This window comes from Neophocaena asiaeorientalis, unplaced genomic scaffold, assembly GCF_003031525.2.
Source record: "Neophocaena asiaeorientalis asiaeorientalis breed wild unplaced genomic scaffold, Neophocaena_asiaeorientalis_V1.1 scaffold194, whole genome shotgun sequence".
NCBI lineage: Eukaryota > Metazoa > Chordata > Mammalia > Artiodactyla > Phocoenidae > Neophocaena > Neophocaena asiaeorientalis.
The window spans coordinates 1,048,260-1,073,290 of NW_020172638.1; the positions used below are offsets into that span (position 1 = coordinate 1,048,260).

At 41.1% G+C, this 25,031-nt stretch overlaps 1 protein-coding gene across 1 annotated transcript in view; it reads right to left on the reverse strand.

Moving 5' to 3' along the window:
• Positions 1-241: 241 nt before the first annotated feature.
• The window catches only part of SMS (spermine synthase), a 35,501-nt gene continuing 10,711 nt past the window's right edge, over positions 242-25,031 (reverse strand). The window contains exons 5-10 of the mRNA XM_024739456.1: positions 24,333-24,487; positions 23,582-23,671; positions 9,739-9,853; positions 8,813-8,892; positions 2,197-2,312; positions 242-752 (exon numbers count right to left, since the gene is read on the reverse strand). Of these exons, the coding sequence (XP_024595224.1) occupies positions 713-752; positions 2,197-2,312; positions 8,813-8,892; positions 9,739-9,853; positions 23,582-23,671; positions 24,333-24,487 (596 nt within the window). The 3' untranslated portion in view covers positions 242-712. The remainder of the gene's footprint in view (positions 753-2,196; positions 2,313-8,812; positions 8,893-9,738; positions 9,854-23,581; positions 23,672-24,332; positions 24,488-25,031) is intronic.

The following is a 25,031-nucleotide window of genomic DNA, read 5'->3' on the forward strand; positions in this document are numbered from 1 at the left end:
TTAGGTCAATTTTATAATGAAGAACTGGTGAATGTAATAGGTTGTGTGTCATTTACCACGGTGGTAAATGAAGTCATTACTGCTGTTCAAAAAAGGCCCTAAGGCCATCCTATTAGAAAGAGATAAATGGCACCGAGTGATATAACAGAACTAAAAAAAGACCAAGGAGACATCTTTGTTCTGTGAGATCAGAAGCGAGAAAGAGAAGACCTGGCTGAAATAAAACAACAGACACATGAAATTTCTCATTTGTAATTTTAATCGAAAGCATTGCTATTCAGTTTTTAAAGTCTTTCCTTATAAGCACCAAATTTTAATACCTACGTCAATTTGGGGGGAAAAGAAACTCCCGTCAAGAGCTTCCCTCCAGAAGAAAACAATGGTGTTCATTCTTCCAAACAATCAAATTCGAAGCCTACCAAAACAGAAACAAAAGCCCACACAGAAAAACAAAAACAAAATCAAAAATCACATTCTAGAGGTTCAGTGCATTTAGCAGCCTTCACTGTGCTGTCTGATCATCCTTCAAAAAAATAACACCCTAGTTCACCAAAATATACATTTTCCATTTGATTTTTAAATTAAAAAATAATTAAAAAAAGGAAACTTGAAGGAATTCACAACTAATTGCCTGACTCCTTTCGATGTCATGTACAGCATATGAAGGTCAGGAAGGCTATTTGCAGCACACATGATTAGGGGAAACTGATTTTCAAGGTTTAGCTTTCTTCCAAACAGTGTAAAATACCCACCTGCACAAGGAGTCAAGGAATAAGAACAGGTAATTCAAGGAAAAACAGGCATCACTTCAAATTTGTCTGCTGGCCTACAAACTGGAAGATGGATGAAAGCTTCAGAGCTTACAGCACTGTGGTAATGAGAATGAAGGCCTCTTAAACAAGGGCACTTTGCAGCCAGGATGCCCACCACCTGTGCCGTCGCGGGGTGGGGAGGGAGGGCAGCAGGTGAGCAAAGAAAAGATTAAAGGGACACAAATATCCTCTCAGGTAACACTTCTGCTTCCAAGGACTCTAAACTGTTTTGGGGAATTAACAAGAGAGGAGAGACAAAGACAAGAGGGAGGTGAGAAGTGGGGTGGGGGAGATGGGAGGAAGAGAGAAAGGAGGGAGGTGGGAGAAGAGGGAGCTAGGAAGAGAAGGGTGAGAAAGGTGGAAGGATGGAGAGGAAAGAGGAACCAGAGGGGAGCCAGAGGGCGAAAGCCTTTTCTCCAGGTGTCATCAGCTGCTTTCTAAAGTCTTTCAATGTATAAAGAAGAGCTGGGGAAAAAAAAAAAAAAAAGAAGAGCTGGCTATAACAAATGCTCTGGCTATAACAAATGCTCTGGAGAGGAACCCTGATGAACATGCTCACCTGTTCGCCAGGGAGAGGTGTCAAAGCTCTCCACAGGCCAGGAGGAACCTGGCGGCCCCTCCTCCCTGGGAGGCTGTCACGGTCACAGAGCTCAGGCTAGCAGGCAGCCATGAAACCTGCTCGCACAGGAAGCTAGACCCTGCCACCTCCGGTATGGTAGCTTTGGTCTACAGAACACAGTCCGGTTTGTAGGAGGAAGAAATGCACTATAAATTTCCAATGACAATGCTTTCATTTGGCATTTCTCTGGGTTCTTTTCTTATTTCCCTGGACTGACTTTACTACGTGGAACTAATGGGGAACATCAACATTAACTTTATGATACCCACTATCATTTTTAGCTCTATCTCTACTGCAAATCAGAATCAAGTGAAGTGTAGAAACTAATATTGAAGTAGGGTAATTTTAACATAAAAGGACAATGAGCTTCTTCAGTCAGCCTGCTCCAGCTGGGACGGTGTCTAGACTGGGGCTTCTGAAGCTTTAAAGTGCACATCAATCTCCTGGCAGGCTGGTCAAGACAGGCCACCGGGCCCCACCCTCCAGTGTTTCTGACTGGGCAGCAGGCTGGGGCAGGGCTCGAGAAACTAGTTCCCAGGGGATGCCACAGGTCTGGGGACTGCCTGTGAGAACCAGTGGTGCCAGACCATTAAAACCACCTGAGAAGCTGTGTCAGGCCACACCCCAGCATCTGAGGGGCTGGGGGGGCGGAGAACCAGGGCCTTACATGTACTATACAACTAATTCAGTTTCTTTAAAATGTTAAACAGGCATGATATTTACATAGAGGTTCTGATTTGGCAACACAATGTGGTCAAAGGATACAATTCCAAGTATGAAGGGACACAGACGATCTCCTTCGAGAATTCCACAGGACAATACAGGTGCCCCAGCTGTTCTTCATAGAGTGACAGGGCTTCAGTCAAATGGACACAGTTTCCCTAAATCAAAGAGAGAAAAGCAAACAATAGGATTCTTAAGTCCTACTGAACGTCCCACTCATTTGAAGGTCTCTAATAAATGAGCAATTCCAGCTTTAGATAAAAGTTCAGCTCTGAAAATGAGGTAAGGTTTCTGTACTTTCACAAATTGCACTGAGTTCTATTTATAGATCCATTAGCTCATTATCCTTCTACCTCATTTACCAACCCATTTCAAATTATTCGAGTATGAAGCAACAGAAACCAGTGAGACCAATTTCTCATTAGTGACACAGTCATTGTATCAACACCATGCAATTAGCAAAGATTCATACACATAACCCATTCAAAACAGTCACCACTGTGTTGAGAATGAAGTATCAAAAAGATAATGTTCTTGGCTTCCAGAAACTACAACCCTCTTAAGAGTCTAAGATGTTGACACAGAACTATATTCACACCTCTGTGCTTTCCCCCAAAATCTGTGATTTATTTTATTTATTTCAATAGGAGAACAAAAGTCTATTCAGGATGTATACACTAAGGATATTCCCCAGTTCTACTCTTTATCAAACATTTTCTCTTGACTTCATTGTTCTAATTTTTCTCCCTTTTTTAAAAAGCCACCCCTTTTCTGTCTCCCGAGCAGGTAGGAGTGCTCAATGAAATATAGTGGAAGTCTGCTGGGAAAGATTTATTTTTTGAAATGTGTTCTTTTTTTAAACTCTTGAAGTATAGCTGATTTACAATATTGTGTTAGTTTCAGCTGTACAGCAAAGTGATTCAGTTATATATACTATATATGTTATTATATATTATATAAATAGATAGATATCTATATATCTTTTCAGGTTATTTTCCATTATAGGTTATTACAAGATACTGAATACAGTTCCCTGTGCTATACAGTAGGTCCTTGTTTATCTATTTTATATATAGTAGTTTGTATCTATTAATCCCAAACTCCTAATTTATCCCTCCTCCTCCCTTTTCCCCTTTGGTAACTATAAGTTTGTTTTCTATGTCTGTGAGTCTGTTTCTGTTTTGTATATAGATTCATTTGTATGGTTTTTTTTGTGGTACGCGGGCCTCTCACTGTTGCGGCCTCTCCCGTTGCGGAGCACAGGCTTCAGACGCGCAGGCTCAGTGGCCATGGCTCATGGGCCCAGCCGCTCCGTGGCATGTGGGATCCTCCCAGATGGGGGCACGAACCTGTGTCCCCTGCATCGGCAGGCGGACTCTCAACCACTGCGCCACCAGGGAAGCCCTGTATTAATTTTTAGATTCCACATATAAGTGATATTTGATTCTGGACAATCAAGGATAAATACAGTGACCCAGCTCCTTCAACTTTCTTCCAGCCTCCAACTTAGATAGGATATGTGGAGCTGCAGCAGCCACTCTAGGACCATTAAAAAAAAAAAGGTGAAGAGAATCAGAAATGCTGGCCAAGACACAGGAGAGCTGCTGAATGCATACAGTACCGGCATAATTCTACAGCAGTGATTCTCAATCTTTAATGTATGTATGAATCATAGGGGGCCTTATTAAAATGAAGATTTTCATTCAGTAGATCTGGGGTAGGGTTTATCATTTGAGCACAATTTTCCCCCAAGGGCTTTTCATAATGGATTTAGAAAACAAGATGGATATTTAATACCAACTATTTCCTCTTAACCTCTAAAATTCTTATGTATTTATTTATTTATTTTATTTGGTTACGCAGGTCTTGGTTGCGGCAGGCGTGCTCCTTAGTTGTGGCACATGTACTCCTTAGTTGTGGCCAGCAGGCTCCTTATTTGCAGGTCACCAGCACCTTAGTTGCAGCACATGTACTCCTCGGTTGTGGCTGGTGGGCTCCTTAGTTGCGGCTTGAGGGCTCTTTAGTTGCAGTTTGCTGGCTCCTTAGTTGCAGCTTACAGGCTCCTTAGTTGCAGCATGCGAACTCTTAGTTGCGGCATGCATGTGGGATCTAGTTCCCTGACCAGGGATCAAACCCGGGCCCCCCGCATTGGGAGCGTGGAGTTTTAACCACTGTGCCACCAGGGAAGTCCCAACCTCTGAAGCTCTTAACATTTGGAAGACAACTGAATATATGTGCTGATCACATTCCTTCATAAGAACTTTGCTATCAATTTGCCTCAAAATAGCCAAGTATAATGTAAGATGAAAACTATTCACATATAATAAAGCAGCCTGTGATATAAGCGTTCCTGAGGATGGCTTTCAAAACCAAAGAACCAGTCAGTTACGGGCAAGTGGGTAGACAGAACTATTCCAAGGGCTGGCCTGGGCGGTTTTAACGTAGCACATTCGCTCAGCACATCGTCATCCTTCAGTGCCAGCCTGTTTAGTAACCCATCATCTAGGGTCCTGCAGTGGGAACTGGCCAAAGTGCCCTTGGCCAGCATATAATTTGGTTTCAACATCAAGTTCACCATGAGAGTACATAAATACCACATGTGTAATTTAAGATTCACAAATAGAAAACACTGCCCGGTTGTTTTTAGAACACCTCACTACCGGGGAAGCTATAGAGTGGAAATGCCACCAAGGTTCACAGTTCAAGGTTTTCCTTGCCATCTTAAAAATGACACCACGCTCTCTCTTTACAGAGGGTATATGGGAAGTCCTCCTTACAAAGAATGTGGTAAAGAAATAGGATAGTTTCAATTTATGCTTCCCCAAAATTGTCAAAAAGCAGTTTAAAAAAGAAAAAAAAAAAACCCACAGATACCTACCCAAAAAAAGTAATGTGATACATTTCACTTTTCTATGTATTTAAATGGAACTACACTGTTCTTTTCTTACGACACATGGAGGATGCATAATAACAATCTAATGGCAAAGAAGTTTCTCCTTGCCTCATGTTAGCTGTGGGTGACACTTGCTTTATTACTTTATAGATTTTAGTTCTGTTTGTATCTTTTACACAGCTTGTGTGATTTCTGTAATATAAAAAAGTCTGGACTTCCCTGGTGGTCCAGTGGCTAAGACTCCGTGCTCCCAAAGCAGGGTGCCCGGGTTCGATCCCTGGTCAGGGAACTTGATCCCACATGCGTGCCGCAACTAAGAGTTCGCATGCCTCAACTGAAAAGATCCCACATGCCGCAACTAAAAAAAAAAGTCTGGAAGAATACCTCCTTAAGGACACCATTTTTATCTAGTTCAAAAGCAAGCAAAAACAATATGATGATTTAGCAGATCACACGTGTGTAAAACATCTATAAAGAAAGCACAAGAGTAACTGAAACAAAAAAATCACACTAAAAATGGGTTACTTCCAGAAGGCGGGAGGGGATTAGGGAGGAATGCAGACGAGTCAAGCGTACTGGTAACATCCATGACTGCGGGGGGACGGGGAAGTTAATATCTTTGTATCATAACTGATATGAATATCACACACATATTTTTGTACTTTGAAATAACCTACAGTTTTTTTTATAATGGGGGGTGGGGGGAACCTGCCTCCTAGTCCCACAAAAGCAATTCTTCCCTGGATTCAAATTCCCCTAGCCTGCCAGCGGTGGATCGATGAATCCCCACACATTCCAGGACGCCTTCTCCAGCTCTGCGGCCCACAGACAAGGCTGTCTTCAACCAGCCACAGTGACACTAGTGACATCATGAACTTGCCATTGTGATGCAAGCAGTTTTAGGCAGGAACATTTAGCTTTTGTCAGTCACCAAGTTAACAAGCCAAACAACATTTTGTCCCATCTTTAACCTTACTCCATTTCTAAGCTACAGGCTCAGGGAAGGGGGATGGGTGTGAATTAAAGGTATCTCCTGAGCATGCCACGTGGTAGTTTTTGAAAGTATTACACTGTGGGAATGACATCAGTACATACTGAGTCAAACCACACTGCAGCTCTTGACTCCTGCTTCTTCAAAGGCCTATGCCCCCTTGGTTCATACGACACATTCAACCACCCAACATACTGTGGGATTCCTGGGAATCATAAAAAGAGATCGCCTTGAGTTTCCAACTATAATGAATGCGGGGGTGGGAAGGATGTCCTAATACATCTTTTGGACAATTCTTAGAAACCAGCACAGCCTTAAGTATTTAAGGTGATTTTTAGTAAAAGTTGGCTGGCAAAGGCCAGGTTATCAAAGCCTGAATCATCAGTATTTAGGAATGGGCGGGGATGATCTGTCAAGTAAGCCTTTCTATTAGTTGTCCATACTGAGAAAGCAGTTCCCCAAGGAAGCAGCGTACCAGGTAAATACAACAAAAGAAAACACTCGTGCTTTCTTCCTAACGGTACCTATTCTCTACTATAAACTGACTGGTTTGCAGTAGATCCAAATTGTTTTCAGTCACTTTTGATTAAAGATGTCAGGGCCTCACATTCTCCCCAACTTAAGCTCCATGAGACTTCTATTTGCAGAAACATAAAAAGAACCAAATTCTATCAATATATGCTCTGCTTAAGAAATATCCATTTATGAAAAGCCCAACTCACTGAATTCGGGTTGTTTTTATAAGAATAAGACCACTTGGTTTGAGCAGGTTTCATTGTAGAGTTCCTGTAAAGCAGGGGTCAGAACCCTTTACAGGGTTCCTGTAAAGGGCCAGACAGAAAATATTTTAGGCTTTGCAGATCATATAGTTTTCACCAAAAGTGCTCCAAGCTGCCGCTATAGCAAAAGCAGCCATGGACGCTCTGTAATGAATGGGCGTGACTGTGTGCCAAGAAAACTGCAAAACCTAGCAGTAGATGAGATCTGGCCCGTGGTTTACAGACCCCTGGACTCATGGCTTTTAAAAAGTCAATTCTACAATGTGTTTTAAAATCATTTTTAAGGATCAGGGTAAAAAAAAGTCCATTCGTCGACAGTTGTCTGTTCCCTTGAAGCTTGCTAACACTTTCACCAAGTGCAAGGTCCAGGATTAATTGCCCGTGCAGGGGGAGGAGGAAGAAAATAGGATGGGATGGAAACTAATTCAAGGTGTCTCTTAAGTTGCCAAGCTGTTTTCGGCACTATGAATCTCAGATCCCGTAAACTGTCTGGGGTCTGCTTAAAAATGCCTCCTTGGGAGAATAAAGTTAAGAACTTTCTAGTAGTTCTTGACATTTAACTATAACAATGCTTTAAAAAAGTTGGGGGGGAGGTGGAATTCTCCTGAAAATGCTGAAGAATTAATTACAGGGACCCGAGTACAATACTGTTTATCTTCTGCTTATGAATCAAGGGATTTCTGTACCAAGTAAAAAGACGGATCATCAATTAGCTGCTTTTGCTGTCATTTTCGAAAAGTTAAGGACTTTAGTAGGTTATATATATATGTATTTTTTTTGTTTTGTTTTGTTTTTTTTGTTTTTTTTTTGTATTTTTTACATATCAAGAAATACTAACTTCAAACCTTTTAAAATTAAGAATCCTCTAGAAAATGAGGAAAATACAATTTGCTTCCACCTGGTGGCAGCAGCTCATACTACAGCCAGAGCAGTTTATGAAATTATGTAGATGGCTTTTCCACTAAGAATCTCCTAGAGGATGAGGGGAAAAAAACCACGGTCTGTGTCTCCATCTAGTGGCAGTAACTCATACTACAGCCAAAGCAGTTTATGAAATTATGCTGATGGCTTTTCCACTAAGAATTTCCTAGAGCAGCGGTCCCCAACCTTTTTGGCACCAGGGACCAGTTTTGTGGAAGACAGTTTTTCCACGGAAGGTGGGGGGATGGTTCAGGCGGTAATGCGAGCCGTGGGGAGCGGCAGATGAAGCTTCGCTGGCTCACTCGCCGCTCCCCTCCTGCTGTGCGGCCCGATTCCTAACAGGCCACAGGCCGGTACTGGCCCATGGCCCGGGAGTTGGGGACCCCTGCCCTAGAGTTTGGGGGTGGGGGGTGGAATCACAGTCTGTGTCTCCATCTGGTGACAACAGCTTATACTACATCCAAAGCCCAAGTTTAATAAATCAGAAGGTTGTGGTAACAGGACACAACAGAACTCATTAATTCCCTAAAAATGACAGGTCAGCTATTTACAAACTTACTGCTTGAGAACATAATCCAATTATACTGGTCTGTCCTTGAAATTTTTTTCAGTACAATACGGTTTTATTTATCCACTTCTCTACTACATCTTCAACTACTTCCTTCCATATTGACAATGTTGGGGATGATAGAATTAAAATATTGCATAATTGCTCGATTGCTTTATGCCACATTACAAATATAACAACCTCAATAACAATACTAATACCATCACCACCAACATGATTACTGAAAATATACAAAAGATTTTTGCATATACTTGTCCCAGTCTCCCCCACTCACCTCACCACTATTCTTAATAGTTGTATTATCCCTACATTGTCAGAGCATACAGCCATTACATACTATACGCACTCCCTTTTAACCTTCATTTAGTCTTAATTTTACAAGTAACTAAATAGTTAGTGCTACCATTAGTCTTTATGTTAATGTCTCCTTAAGTATTCTGGCTGTGTGAAGCACAAAACATAAAATTTGAGAGTTTTGGGAAAAAAACACTTAAGTAAGTCTATACCTGTGTAAAATATTTCCCATCCTGTTTCAATACTTTCATTGAGAGGTCAAGAATCAGTCTGATAAACTCCCATGTGGAATCTGGATGTAAGAAAAAAATTAAGTTTTCTAAATATGAGTTTACGTGCATCAGAAACAACATCTAAAGTCAAACATTCACATTAATATTCAACAATATAAGAAATAGCCATGAGCTTCTTAAGACCCAATATTCGAGGGCTTATTCGTGAATGACAGCATACTGTCACATATTTTGTGTCTTGGACACACGTGCACATACACGCATACACAAGCAAGATCAAAAGCAAATGTGCATGTACGTAGCAGTGTTCTCACCATACCCATAAAGATTTGACACAAAGGCAGTGGTTGAAATCTGAAAGACAACAGCTTTAAGTAACGGGGAAAGCAGCAACATCTCAAGAGAGAAACTGCAAGGGTGAGGGTCAGCAAGGGTCATCAGGTGGTGACCCGAGTCTGGAAACTCAGCAGGAAGACAAGGTAATAGAAAAAACATGAACACCGAAATCCTAAGCTAGCAGTAATTTCGAGTGGTGGTCTGAGAAGGGGAACTGTCTCTGGTGTAGCTTAGAAACGTCACCATATTGTCCCAGTACAGGTTAAAAAAAATCACAGTATGTAAAAGTAAGTTATCCAACAAGCTAGTGTCTCAATGGTATAACTATGAGTCATTTTATTTCATGCTTATTTCAAACAACTGAATTAATTTTTCTCATTTAATGGCAAAACAGGATTTGACCAAAGCCAAATCTAGCCATCCTTCCACCTCTGGCCTCAGTTTAACTACCTTTAATAAATGAAGGAACTTTTCTAGACAATCTCTTAAGATCCTTTCATTCTCACATGGCGCCAAGAAAAACGTTTCCATGAGCATTATCTTGGTTAAAAAGAAAAAACAGAATCTACCTTCTTCCGGAGATGTGGAGATTGGAACAGCTGTCAAATCATTAATCACATAATCAAACTCTCTCCCTTCTTTGGCGTACCTCTTCAGTACTGGAATACAGTCTTCTATTAGAACCTTCCAGAGAGAACAGGAACAGATGCAGGTGAGCCAACACATATGGAAGTAGTTAAACACTTGTAAAAGGAAAGGGGAGACGGCATGCGGGGGCTGAGGGCCACAGCACCCTGCCGCACAAGCAAAAATGACTTCCACCCATACCTGCTAAGAGCTAAAATTCAGGACCTACTGCATGCTCTACAACTCCTTGCAGGTACTATTATCATCCCCATTTTACAAATAGAGACACAAACGAGAGAGGTCACAAAGCCTGCTCAAAGGCACCCAATAAGAAACGGAGCCAAGAAGCACACCTAGATCTGAAAACCAAGTTCACACTTTTAACTCTAATCTATACTGCCTCTCCTACTACGTGTATTTTCTTCTACTTTTAGTTTTTCTTTTATACTAAGCACTGAATGACTTTCTTGTCTATTGATTTATTTTTTGCATCTTACCTCTAATACCTCAAGTACTGATGGTAATAAAGCCATGTGATAAATGCCAGCTCTCACAATCACAGAGTTATTAACAAGCAGAGTATAGCAGGTAGAAGCTGGAATTCTCATACAGACCCTTTACAGTAAATACAGGAAATAAGTTTGGGGTTTGCCGTATCTTTGGAGTACTGAAGCTATGAGCTAGGGACCCACCTAGCTGTAGGCAAATTCCTGAACAAGAAAGGAGTTATTCTCCTTGTCTTTTCATTTTTCTACTTAACAAAAAACATGTTCGTGTATAAAAAAAAAAAATCACAAGTAACAAGTCAGAAATCGAGCTTGCCACAGTTCCCTAAGATAAACTATTCCAGATCTTTTCCTATAAATGTTCTTACACATATCCTCAAAACCACAATTCTTGAAGAAACTGGATCTTTCTGTCCGGTTGTTACATAACTCGTTTCATTTACTGCATCAAGTGCAACCATGCAAAGATCTAGAAGGCACTAACACCTCAGCCGCCTCCAACTACATATCAGTCTTGTTTGATATGTTCAGTTTTCCCTTGTGCTCAGTCTTGTGCATTCACCCGCACATAAACACAAATGCTTGTTCTCATTTGTATAACTAGGATCACACACATCGTTCTGAACTTGGCAACTTTCACCTAACACCATTCCAGGTGATGATGGTTTTTAAAAAATATTGACATACCACTAAAAATGCTATATATTCTTACCATCGTCAAGTCTTGGTCTCTACAAACACAGTCATAACAAACCTCCTTGTATAGATGACGGTTGCCTGGATGCCCAAACATTGGGTTGCCAGAACAAAAGGCATGTGTACTTTACTTTTTAATTCTGAAGGCAATTCTTGCTCCATAAAGCACCTGTGTCCTTGCAGCCTTCCCAGTACTGGATGTTGTCCCCGTTGTTTTATTTTGTCGAGTCCCTTGCTAACTTTTCACAAGAACTTCACGCCACCAATAGGGGTAAGCAGCTTTTCATAAGTTTGCAGGCTATTTGACTTTCGTCTTCTGAAAAGTACCAATGAAAGCGAGTCCCCCTAAAGCCGAATTCCTCTGCCAACTTTATGATTAACCTCTCTATCCAAAACTTTATTCCCTTTCTTGTCCCACACCTGTTCCCCTCAAGCCTGAGGAGTATCAAAGAAGTTGGGGGTGGGGGGTGTTGAAACTGAGCAGGGCCCTGCGGGCCCTCCCAGGTACAAAACCTTTCTGTATCCCTACACCTAACAATCTGATACATAACTCTGGGATCTTCGACAGGAACTATGGCCCCCACCCCCGTGGAGGCTGGTAACTTCAGGCTGAGCACAAGTACTTACAACCAGAAGACTGATGACTGAGAATCCAGTTAACACCACCGGGGTACCTCACCACCAACCAATCAGAAGAAAACTACACACCCTGCAGCTCTCCCCTCAAATTTGCCTTAAAAAACTCTTCCCTGAAAACCCATTACAGCTTGACCTGCCTGTTCCTGCTTGGCCCTTGCAATAAACCTTTCTTTGCTCCAAACGCTGAAGTTTCAGTTTGTTCGGCCTCACTGTGTATCAGGCACACGAATTAGGTTTCACCAGTTTTGATGAGCCAACCAAGAGACTGTGCCCGAGGACAGGTCGACCCTGGCCGAGGGCAGCCTTCTTCCCTGAGTCCCCAACAGCCACCAGAGCTCATTTCACTCAGAGGAACTTGGAGGGACGCTCCCTGGCGATGCCGGATGCCAGCCCTTTCGGCACAGGACTGGTTAGAACCAAGAAACATTCTGACCTACGGCCCACCTTAGGTATCGGTTTGGGCTGAGTCTCTCCAGCATGCGTGAGCTAGGAATTCTACCGGCTCCGTCTAGGTTCACTCCCTTTCAGGAAGTGAGCCACTCTGGGTTCATTGTGAGTCAATCTGATTCTCTTTTGGGAGTCAGACGAATCTGTTTGGAGGCCTCCATCTGGGAGTGGGAAAGCAATTTTGAAATATACCTTATCTGATCTCTTGTCTCTGCGACCGTATTTGTTTTTTATATCTGTGTATCAGTCAGTACTTGCATTGGCTGGTTGAGATATCTCTGGTAATGGAGCTCATACTGACACCATGGTTATTCTTCCCTATTGCACTGGCTTCGCCTACAGCAAAGAAATCTTCCTTTCATGTTCATGTAAAAAAAAAATCACATGTAACAAGTCAGAAATCGAGCTTGACACAATTCCCTAAGATAAAGGGACTAGGGGACTAGGCTTGGTCATTTGGCTTCACCTCTGATAGGGCATTGGCTGGCTCTCTCCCTTTCTGGGGCTAGGGAACTGTGACCCTGAGATTGTTCTGCATTGCATTGGTTTGCTCTTTGCTTGGTATTTGACACCACCAGCCATGAATAACTACGGATGAGCACAGCTCTGGTCCATCTTGCAGTCCCCTAGAGTACATTTTTCAGAACTGGGAGATCAGCTTTGCTCCCATGAATGAAAGAAAATGATATTTCATCGTAACACTGCCTGGCCTCAGTACGCCTTGGGATCTGGACAACAATGGCCCTCTAAATTATAACAGCATCTTTCAACTAGAACTGTTTTATAAAAGGGAAGTGAAATGGGGTGAAATTCCTTATGTATAGGCTTTTGTGCTATGTCGTATCTAAGTGAGCCTTTTGGAACTGGTTTGGCTTTTATTTTGGGTGTGAGCATGAGTGTCTTGGTACACGAGTCCCAATCCTGTTCTCTCTTCCTGGTTTTAACCCTCTTTAAGGGAGTCTTGGTAACCTGAACGCTGATTCAAGTTCATCTGGAAGGGAAGCATGTGAATGTGCGTGAGTGATATGTATTACTATTACTGTTATTGATTTAAACCGAATTGGCTACTTACAAACTGAAGGAAATCTCACCCTGAAAATGGCTAAGATGGGGCTCTTCTGACATTCCAAAACTAGTTTGTGTGTGCACAGTTAGTAGAGGTTAGCTAATACCTTCGAGATGAAAATGATCTACCTGGGCTCTCAGAAACTTTAATCATCTGTGATCCCTGAGAAAACTTTTACATCTGTGTCTATATAGACACATGTATGTCTATGTGTACATAATAAATATGTGTCTATCTCCAAATGGCATTGACAAGATTGGTTTGTGGACAAGTTCCATTTAACTGACCTAAAAAAAATTATGTGCTTATTTAAATTCTCAGAAATATAAAAAACTAGTTAAATTTCAGGTTCATGTGATCTGGGAAACATTATTAAATTGATATTTGATATTAAATCTAGCTTAAGCATGTTGGTTTAATATATACATGTCTTTAGAGTCATCAGTATTACGTATAATACTTTTATTGCATCTAGGGTTACTGAAAGTCAGTTCATATTGTTATAAAATTTGTCAACAAGAAAAACAACTTGATGAGACATTTGAGTAAATTAAATGTAAATTAGGTAAGTTTTCTAGGAGAAACCTTCTTTTCAAATGTTTAAAAAATAAGGGAAGGGCTTCCCTGGTAGCGCAGTGGTTGGGAGCCCGCCTGCCGATGCAGGGAACACAGGTTCGTGCCCCAGTCCGGGAAGATCCCACATGCCGCGGAGCGGCTGGTCCCGGGAGCCATGGCCGCTGAGCCTGCGCTCCCCAACGGGAGAGGCCACAACAGTGAGAGGCCCGCGTACCGCAAAATAAAATAAAATAAAATAAAATTGTAAATTAACTATACTTCAATTTAAAAAATGGTTTAAAAAACTAAAAATAAAAATTAATTAATTAGTGAGAAGGATGGTAGGGAATTATTCAAATGGATTCAGGGAGGCATAAACAAATTGGAAGATATTACTGTAATAATCTGCCTCACAAATTCGATGTTCCAATATTTAAAAGAAGCTGAAATTAGGGGTGGGGTGTGTGTGTGTGTGTGTTGGATGTGGCTATGGATAGCAGTCATGCCCCCTGCACCAAGGTGCTTTGGTAGGGCAATTGGATCAAAGGGTTCCATGTTTGCATTAAGGTCTGATGAATGCCGCTTTTCATGTGCTTTAAAGGCGAGTCCAATCTACCTCTTGAAAACTGTTTCCTGCAATTCTGCATGGCTTTCAAATCCTCTTCGTTGCCTTACCTCAATGTATTTTTGGACGATAGTTATCATTTATAACTCTGCAGGTTTATGAATTGCAGTGCCCCTGAGCTCCATTTTTCAACTCGCTTATTTAGGAGCTGGCCGCAAAACCGCAGGATTGCTTCAGGCCCTATTCTGGTTCGGGGGTGGGGCGGGGCAGGCTGATCCTTTGGTTAATTCTTCTTCCTGATTGGAAATTAGAATGACATGTGCCTGTCCAAACAGCTAGAGCTAGTCTCTCATTGGTTCCCCCACTTCCTATTCATCCTCCGGACAAATTGCAAACTGTATGAAACAGGAGGTTAAAGGTGCTGATTCTCCAAGTGGGGAGATTGTTAGTAAAGCGGCTGGAATGGCAAACCCGCGCACCAGGAGATGAAAAATGAGGTGCGTTTTAGAAACCTTTCCCAGTCACACGGTGTACCATCGTCTGGGTTTCCCATGCATGTTGTAGCTATAAGAAGATTTCCTTGAACCTGGAGATTTGGGACCCTTGGAATGGGTACCACGCAGTATTACTTTAAAGGGTCTGCATTTGCTCACCCAACCTCACCAATCCTCTCAGCCCCAAGATTGCCCAGCCTTATGTCTCATCCAGCTGTGGGTCTAGATGTGGTCAATCCAGGTTGCATCACAGCCCCTGAACGAATTTTGTAAAAATTTCTCTTTCACTGTCTTTTTTTTTGTAATTTATTTTTATAATGGGGTATCTGATTTTCACTGCTGTGTTTATGCCGCTTTACACCCACCTGATTCACTTACAAAGAGATATCAATAAATGTTTTTTTAAGATTCTTAAAAAAAAAAAGAATAGGTTGATGCAAGACTGGAGTTTGGTTTTTTGGTTTTCTCTCTCTGCTGGCAAAACAAAGTTTTCTTACAATGCTAAGCTGCTTTCAATAACAGATTGTGAGTTTTTTTGCCTTTCTGAGGGATCTGACTGTAACTTTCTATATTTGCCTTTGAGATCTTTTATTGTCACTTTGGCTAGGTGAATGGGTATTGTTTCACAATGACCTATGATCTTATTTGACCAGGTGTTTTGAAACTTTTTAATATTTTTGACAAACGTTCCAAATATCAAATTCTAACTGAAGTTCTTTTGACTTCCAGCTAACTTTAGGATGCTTCGGAAGAACCCTAAGGCATCTCAGAGATTAAATGAACTAGGATACTTCAGTATGTTAAATTACATGGGAAGCATTGTCAAATGAATGTTAAGCCTTATCAGGTTATACGGTATGGGCAAATGTTTTTATATTCTTAAAATTATATGAAACACAACATTATAAATCAAATATACTCCAGTAAATTTTTAAAAATTATACGGAATTTCTCAAAGTCTGGTGTGTCCTGATAAAATGTTACTCATAATTCTAGTTATTATAACCAAGTTTTTTGTCAGTTACATTGGGATCAGGTGTTTACCTGTACCTTTTAAGTCTTGTCACTCAGTTACTGTTTTACTGTTTTTCCAAAAGTGCTTCATCTTCAAGAAGATTCATAAAAAGGACTTTTTGACATGTCCAAGTCTCATAAATTTCAGATCATATCGATGAACTGGGTAAGCAATTACAGAATCCTAACAGAAAAACCTGGCGTCTTCATAAACACTGTTAACAAAAAGGATTACTGAGTGAACTGGTGAATATGGTTATAATTTTTATGGGTTTTGTCTAAAATACTACTGGTTTTGATCTGTGTTTTCCAGATATAAGGAAACACTTCCCCTCAAGCTAATTATGACTTACAGCAATGAAACAATGATTTTTTTTTCTACCTGAGCCCTCCAAAAATTGGCAACTCAGATTTCCCAGCAACCTTATCAAGGTGAACAAGAAAGGTCACTACCTGACAAGCACAGGAGTCTCAAGATGTTTTGGAGACCTCTAGAAGAGAGGAATTCACCCATATCTACAGACATGGCAGGCAGAATCTGTGGCAAGCCCTTGGCATAGCTTTCCTGGCCCTGATGGGCCTTTTAAAAATTCAGTCTGGGATTCCTTATGAAAAGTTCCAGCACAGCCAATTTAAAGGATCAATTACACATATGTAAATAATCAGACCAGGTTTGTGAAAGTCTGATTTCCATAATTTGGCTAAAATATTTGGTAAAAAATGAGGGTAATTTTGGAGAAAGATTGTTTCAATAGATATTAAATTCTAGTTCTGTTGGGGTCTGTATTTATTGCCTAAGACTTACTTCCCAGATAGCCCCTTGTTATATAGTTGTAAAGTTTAACCGAATTATTAAAGACACTGAGCTTGTTTCTGAAGCTTATAACAGCAACCTATCTTGAGATGAAGATCAGATGTCCCATGACCTGTGTGTGACAAGGCCCTATCAAAATTGAAAGCTACTGTGTTAACCATATCGTTGCCCCCAATGTTCAGGATAGAAAGAAAATTTTCTAGCGAAGTTGTCAGGGTATAACTACTCATACATGACATACATAATTGCTAGCTTTAAGTCTACTGCTAAAAGCACATACACACTGCTTGTGTTACAATTCGGTATAATTAACTAAATGTGTAGCCTATGAAATGTTTCCCCATTAGCATACCTCTGAGCCTGTTGACAGTATCTGATTAGTTTTCCCCCAAAGTAGATACCTAGGCAAATTTATATAAACAAAAAGGAGGCCTAGCACAGAGGAACATGAGGGACCCAGGGGGAGGCAGCAACCACCCTGACATCGAGGGACAAGTACTTTGGTCTACTGAAAGATTTGCAATCAAAAGGGGAAATGATAGAAAAATCTTCACATATGGAAGTATGGGGGAGTCATTCTGGCTTATACATGGTTTAACTTAAACTTTACTGACCAGAGCGGCCTGGTCATATGGTACATATACTTTGGCCATTGAGGAGGGGAATGAATTTGTCAAGTCAAAATGGAAGACATATGGTTCAGACATCCAAGGGAGAACTAGGTGGCCTTTGAGGACGTGATTTTAGACACATCTGTCTTGTTGAGAACTTGAATTTTCTGAACTGTATCAGACTCTGGGATACCACCAGCCTTTCTCGAAGTAGTGCTGGCTGGCAGCTGCAACCTTATCTCAAGGTCTCCTCTTGTAACTATTAAATTTTTTAGACAACGAAACTGCTTTAGATGATACATTAGCAGAAAAAGGAGACATTGTAATGGCCAATAGCTCCTTTCATGTATGTTAATATCGTATCAAAAGTTATAACCTACTTAGGGGGAGACTTGTAACCAGTTAATGTAATTTTATCTAAGCGCCAGGTCCAGACTGGTTTTCAGGCTCATCCTCCTGAATTTCTCAGGGAATGATATCTACTTTCCAAAGTCTGTGTGGGTTGTCACTACTACTCCTAACTAGATCTGGCACACCAAAACAGTGGACTAAAGAACCGAGATCTTTTTGTTTTAAAGATTTTTTTTGATGTGGACCATTTTTAAAGTCGTTATTGAATTTGTTACAATATTGCTTCTGTTTTATGTTTTGGTTTTTTGGCCATGAGGCATGTGGGATCCTAGCTCCCAGACCAGGGATCAAACCTGTACCCCCTGCATTGGACGGCAAAGTCTTAACCACTGGACCACCAGGGAAGTCCCAGGAACTGAGATCTTAATCATACAAGACTCTGATTCAAGACTTGGAACTTGGGAGTATTTCCAACTCAGTGTCCACTCCCCAAGCTGAGGCAGGACTATGCCCCATTTTAGCAGGAAGTAGCCAGACAGGTCATCACCCTATTCCCTCAAAGATTTGGAGAAGGTTGAAACAGGGGTGGGGTATTAAAACTGAGTCATCCATCTCCCCAGCCACCAAAAGTGGACTCCCTCGGCAGAGTTTATGATTAACCTCTTTATCCAAAAGTTTATTCCCTTTCTTATCCCACACCTGTTCCCATCAAGACTGAGGAGTATCAAAGAAAAGGGGAATTTAAAGTGAGTGGGGCGCCGCAGGCCCCTCCCAGGTACAAGTCTTTCTGTGTCCCTATAGATAACAATCTGATACATAACTGAGTTCTTGTGGGGCCTTTAGGGACTTTCCACCCCCTCACTTGTTCCCGTAAACCAATTCTTCTCCCTATCGTGCGCCACTCCTTCTCCCTATCGAAACCAATTCTTCTCCCTATCGTGCGCCACTCCTTCTCCCTATCGAAACCAATTCTTGGAGTTTTTCAGTTGACGGGGACTTGCCAGACAGCAGGTAATTTTCCAGTTGCCCGTAACAGGTATACGCCCTAACCTAACCGCCACAATGAACAGACAACTATAACGGCCAGAAGGTGGGACAAAAGTTCCTAAGCCAATGAATTCAAAAGTCACCACATTTACCCAATCATTGTGAGAATATACCCGCCCTATGAGTAAATAAACCTATAAAAAGTATGGGATTCCGCGTTTAGGGGTGCCCCATCGGCCTCCGGCGGGAGTGCCAGGGAACCCCGGTGCATCGGCTCCTAATAAACCTCTTGCGTGTTGCAACGGCTCTCGACTCTTGGCGGTTCTTGGGCGAGTTGGAATCCCTCGTAGACCGTTTGGGTCTAACATTCTTAACCAGGAACTAAGTCCCCCACCCAGGCAGAGGACAGTAACTTCAGGCTGTGCACAAGCACATGGACCCAGCCTGGCTGAAACAAGACGGCTGATGATTGAGATTTCTTTAACACCACCCTGTTACCATCAACCAGAGGAAGGTCACACACCCTGCACCTTCCCCCAAATTTTGCCTGTAAAACCACTTCCCTAGACACCACCAGGGAGTTCGGGTCTTTATAACATGAGCTGCCTGTTCTTTGCTTGCCCTTTGCAATAAACTTTGCTCCAAATTCCATTTCAGTTTGTTTGGCCTCACTGTGCACTGGGCACACGAACTTGGGGTCTACAACACCAGTTCATATCCTTTACACCTTTAGTTAATATTTTAAAATATTAGTAGGGGCTCTTTGTATTATTAACGGGATTAACTCCCTATCAGGTTTGTTGCCATTATTTTCAGACTTTTGGCTTGGTTTATATACTATGATGTTACTAGTTACTGGTTTCTTGTCTTTCCTTATGAGGTTTCCCAACTCCAAGGTTAGATACTCTAAATTTCTCTAAATGTATTAGTTTTAGTATCTGGAGCTTAAGTCATCTGAAATTATTGTTTTCTATGGCTTCTAGGGTTAATTTTGTTCTCATGCAGATGGACAGCCCATTATGTCGACATTTACTAAATCAACTAAACCTTTTCCCAAACTGAAAACACCTTAGTCCATATATTAGCTTTGTGTCTACACAAACACCAAGGTGTGGTCAAGTCTCTGTGCCATACTTCTGTATTTGTCATCATCATACTTCCTCTATTTGCTTACTGTACTTCACAGTAAATTAATAAGAGGACAAATCTCCCTTCACTGTGATCTTTTTTTAATTTTTTCTTGGCTAGTCTTAGATAATTACGGTTTCAAGAGAACTTCAAAATCATTTGGTCTAATTCTAAAAACCCCCTTGGGGATTATGGTACCTTTTTCATCTAAGAAATAACTTGTCTCTCCACATATTCACACTTCAGTTGCTTGTCTTTCAGTAAGATCTTAACATAATTCTATCAGTCTCAAAATCATTCTTGTTAAATTTATTCCTAGTATCAACTGGTCATTATTTTGAAAAGGATTTCTCGCCCACACTCAATTTCCATTCAAACTTTTGCATTTAGAATAAGGAAAAAAGTTTTAGTCTGCCTTTATCCTATCGCTACACCAAATTCTCATGAGTTCAACTTGTTTTCTAGATGAGTTTTCTATATTTTGTGAGCATTCATATCCTCTGCAAGTAATGTGGTTCTGTCTATGTTTATACTGTTTTCATTTTCCTACCTTACTGCATTAAGGAGTCAAAAACAAGGTTAAACAGAGCATCCTCTTCTACTTCCTAGTTTTAGTGGAAACCGCTTATGTATTTTGCCATTTAATACAGTATCTTTACATTTCTGATCGTTTCTATTATGTTTAATAGAAGGTACTTTCCCTTCTCTTGTAATTTTCTTACCAAGTTTTTATTAAGACTGCTAAATATTCTCAAATGGTTTGTCACCTGTTAATACCAAATTATTTTATTATTTTTATAATGGATTGTGTTGACAATAGATTTATGGATTGTGTTGATAAGAGATTTAAGATTCATATCTCTTTGGGATTCCCTGGTGGCGCAGTGGTTGAGAGTCCGCCTGCCGATGCAGGGGATGCGGGTTCGTGCCCCGGTCCAGGAGGATCCCACATGCCGCGGAGCGGCTAGTCCCGCGAGCCATGGCCGCTGTGCCGGGGCTATCGTGCCCCGGTCCAGGAGGATCCCACATGCCGCGGAGCGGCTAGTCCCGTGAGCCATGGCCGCTGAGCCTGCGCTCCGCAACGGGAGAGGCCACAACAGTGAGAGGCCCGCGTACCCCAAAAAAAAAAAAAAAAAAGATTCATATCTTTATACTTAACTCAATTTTTTTTGGACATAACTGAGAATGCTTTAAACTGCTAGATTTACTGCTTATAAATCTATTTTCTAAAAAAGGATAACATTAATTATGTTTTATAAATGATAAAGTTGCAAGGACCTGGTATTTTTTTAATGGTAGTATTTTAATGGCTAAGGGGCTTGCCTACTGCTGTCCCACAGACCAGGAACCCCCACCCCTTTAGAGCTCCAGGAAAACTCTCAGTCTCAGAAGAATTTTTCAGACTCCCCACGGTGGCTTTTCTGTTCCTGAAAGGGAACTCCACAGTACTGAAGGTTTAGGTTTGCGGTTCTTGTTACATTTTTTTCTTAATCCATAAGTCAACCTAAGGAGCCGCCAGGGAGACATGAATTTGAAACATTCCTCTAAAGTTACCCTATAAATTGCCCTTTAAACTCTCTAAACTTACTGTCTTTATCTACAAAATAGAAACAGTTGCCACTTGATACAGATGTGAGGATTAACACTTTAGGCAGAGGGTCTGGCCAACAATGCAAACATTTGCAAACAATGGTAACTTTTAGCTCATTGTGAAAAGTCTGTCATGCTCTGAAGAACCTAAATTCCCCCCTTCTTTTTCATGTGTATAGCATTATATTTTGACTTCCGTGTATACTATAGTATGCTCACTGCCAAAAGCATAGTTTCCATCCATTACCATACAGTTTGATCCCCTTTAGCCATTTCACCCTCCCCTACCCCTTCCCCTCTGAGAAGCACTACTCTGTTCTATCTATGTATTTTTATTTGGTTTGGTTTGTTCCTTTATTTAAAATTTTTTTATATTCCACATGAGTGAAATCAGTATTTTTACAGTATTTCTCTTTCTCCATCTGACTTTATGCTAAGTGGAAATAATACCCTCAAGGTTCATCCACGTTGTCACAAATGTCAAGATTTCTTTCTTTTTTTATGGCTGAGTAGGATTCTATTGTGTATGTATACACCACATCTTCTTTATCCGTTCATCTGCTGATGGACAGTTAGGGTGCTTCCATATCTTGGCTATTGTAAATAATGCTGCAATAAACATGGAGGTGCACGTATCTTTGCGAATTAGTGTTACCCTTTTCTTCAAATAAACACCCAGGATTGGAACTGCTGCATCCTCCCTCCCTTTTTAAACTTTCCAACAGTGTAAGTGAAATACGTACTTTCTTTTCCTTTGGCCCATAAAACAATCACAACTGCATTTTAACGCTGATATAATTTCTCTCTGTTTAAAAAATTAACACATGTGGGCTTCCCTGGTGGCGCAGTGGTTGAGAGTCCGCCTGCCGACGCAGGGGACGCGGGTTTGTGCCCCGGTCCGGGAAGATCCCACATGCCACGGAGCGGCTGGGCCCATGAGCCATGGCCACTGAGCCTGCACGTCTGGAGCCTGTGCTCCGCAACGGGAGAGGCCACAACAGTGAGAGGCCCGCGTACCGCAAAAAAAAAAAAAAAAGAAAAAAAAAAGAAAAAGAAAGAAAAAAGAAAAAATTAACACATGTACCATGAAATCAAATTTGGATACACATGTATTAGAGAACATGGGTAGGTGTAGGTAATTTACATAACAAATGAAAGCATGCATCTATATGTTTATAAAACTAGAGGTACACATTTAACATTCTGGTCAAATAAAAATATGCATTTGCTTAGTTATCTTGCTCTACCTAATAATGTAGGTATGGGCACCTAACATATGAATCCTCAAAATACAATACAAAATGTATCCTATAAACTATAATGATCAGTCAACTCACAAGCACAGTAGAATTTAGGAACTTATTTGCTTAGCAAGAAGCAATCAAACATCATCTACACCTACATCAAACATCATCTACACCCTCTGATAAATACCTGAATTCCTTCTCAAAGACCCAGACACAGAAAGACTCAGGCTAAAGAGACAAAAGTCAAAAGTGGTGGTTGCCAGGTCATAAAAAAGGTACATGGCATCTTTTATACAAGAATGAATTAATGTTATTAAATTCAAAGAATCTGGAGTTAGCCCTTTCTTTCTTTTTTTTAAACTATATGTACACACCTTCCCTGAATACAAATGTATATAGAACTCACATAAAGAGAATAAAGGATAGCAGAACAGGCTACCTCAAAATACGGTGCTTTGGCATATTGAACATTTTGAGCTGTAGGCACTTGAAAAACAGCAAATGTAGGGAGAGGCTTTCTCTGAACTCCCCTTTATCTGCCTAAAGACACATCCTCCAAAAGGAATTCAACTGCCATAGATCCCCTCCCCGAGGAATTCAACCAGGGAAGATCGCCTCTTATCACAGCAGATAAGGCTGACACCAAACACAGACAAACTCTGTCACAAACTATCATACTTCTTTTTCTACTCTTCTAAGGGCCCTGTTCATTTTTCCTAAGTCATTTATTCTCCCTTAAGACTCCTACATCCCTCTGACCCATTAGGATCATATTTAAGCCTAAATTCTAAAGCTACCTCTGAGTTGCTCATTTTTCTGTGCATCTCCCATAAATACATGAGTTTAAAACATTTAATAACTTGTTTTTCCTCTTGTTAGTCTTTTATTACAGGGGTCTCAGGCAAGTACTAGAAGGGTAGAGGGAAAATTTTTCCTCCCCTACAAGATGACCTATCATCTTGATTATTTATCTTCTTAACCAATTATACTTAAAGCTGTTTTCAGAAGGCACAGTTCTGATGAACATATTATCAGTTGACATAATAAAAAAACATTACCTGATAAATATAATTACCTGATAGCAGTCTCCTTTAAGATTGTCTAGGACATCACCACATGTTTTTCGCATGTATTTCTTACATCCGTCAATCACCATTTGGTCAATGTTCGAAACTGGTTAAGGAGAAATTTCCCCTGGATTTGGATGTATCAAAGAATTCTGAGATATACTTTTTAAAAAGGTTAAGATGAACATACATTTTTTAACACTAATTTGCATATCATAAGTTTAAAAAATGATAAATGAGACAATGACTTCATTTGTTGTGCACCAAGGACACTCAAAAGGAACTCAATTTTCTTCTAATGAAGAAGCCATTTCAGCAACTGCTGAACAGTAGACACAGTACAAAGGTTACTTGCTCTTTAATTCTCAACTCTGCTTCTTTGTTGGTAGCCATATAAAAAGGTACTGGTGGGCTTCCCTGGTGGCGCAGTGGTCGAGAGTCCGCCTGCTGGTGCAGGAGACACAGGTTCTTGCCCCGGTCCGGGAAGATCCCACATGCCGCGGAGCAGCTGGGCCCGTGAGCCATGGCCGCTGAGCCTGTGCGTCCGGAGCCTGTGCTCCACAACAGGAGAGGCCACAACAGTGAGAGGCCCACGTACCGCAAAAAAAAAAAAGGTACTGGTACTAAGTGGAAATGTTTGTTCAAGGTAGTCTTTATAACACATTTACCTCGTAACATTAACTTGAGTCTTAAGACAAAAAACGAGGAAGAAAACAAACAAAGCCCACTTAACTTGATCTCTTATACCACAAAGGATATCTCTACCATAGTGACCATCTTTGGTTTCAGTTTGACTATTTCACATAATATGCCCCCATCTCCGCCTCCTAGAATCAGTACATCTTTGCCAGTGTAATCTTCTTTGCCGCTGCCCATGATGGCCCGGGTATATGCCAGATCACTTTCCGCCAAATCTAGGGAGAAGAAACATCCAAAATGGTGACTATAACCAAAGCCATACACCACCTGACTTATACCAGAAAGTGCTAGAATCTAGAAAATTCAGAAATTTTCATTTTCAATCTTTAAAAACAGCAGTATACAGAGGTGTTGTTTTTTTGGTTTTTTGGATTGTGGACTTTCATCAACCCTACTCATCTTAACACCCAACATAAAATGTTACCTACATAGATTATATACATATATACTTTGGTCAGTAGGAAGAAAATTCAGTCTTTAGACTGTTCTGATATGATAATTAAAAAGCAATTGCATGTTTCCAGATGAAATATGAAGCAGAGTTGCTTCAAAAGAATATGAGAGAGGGCTTCCCTGGTGGCGCAGTGGTTGAGAGTCCGCCTGCCGATGCAGGGGACACGGGTTCATGCCCCGGTCCGGGAAGATCCCACATGCCGCACAGCGGCTGGGCCCATGAGCCATGGCCGCTGAGCCTGTGCGTCCGGAGCCTGTGCTCCGCAACGGGAGAGGCCACAACTCTGAGAGGCCCGCGTACCGCAA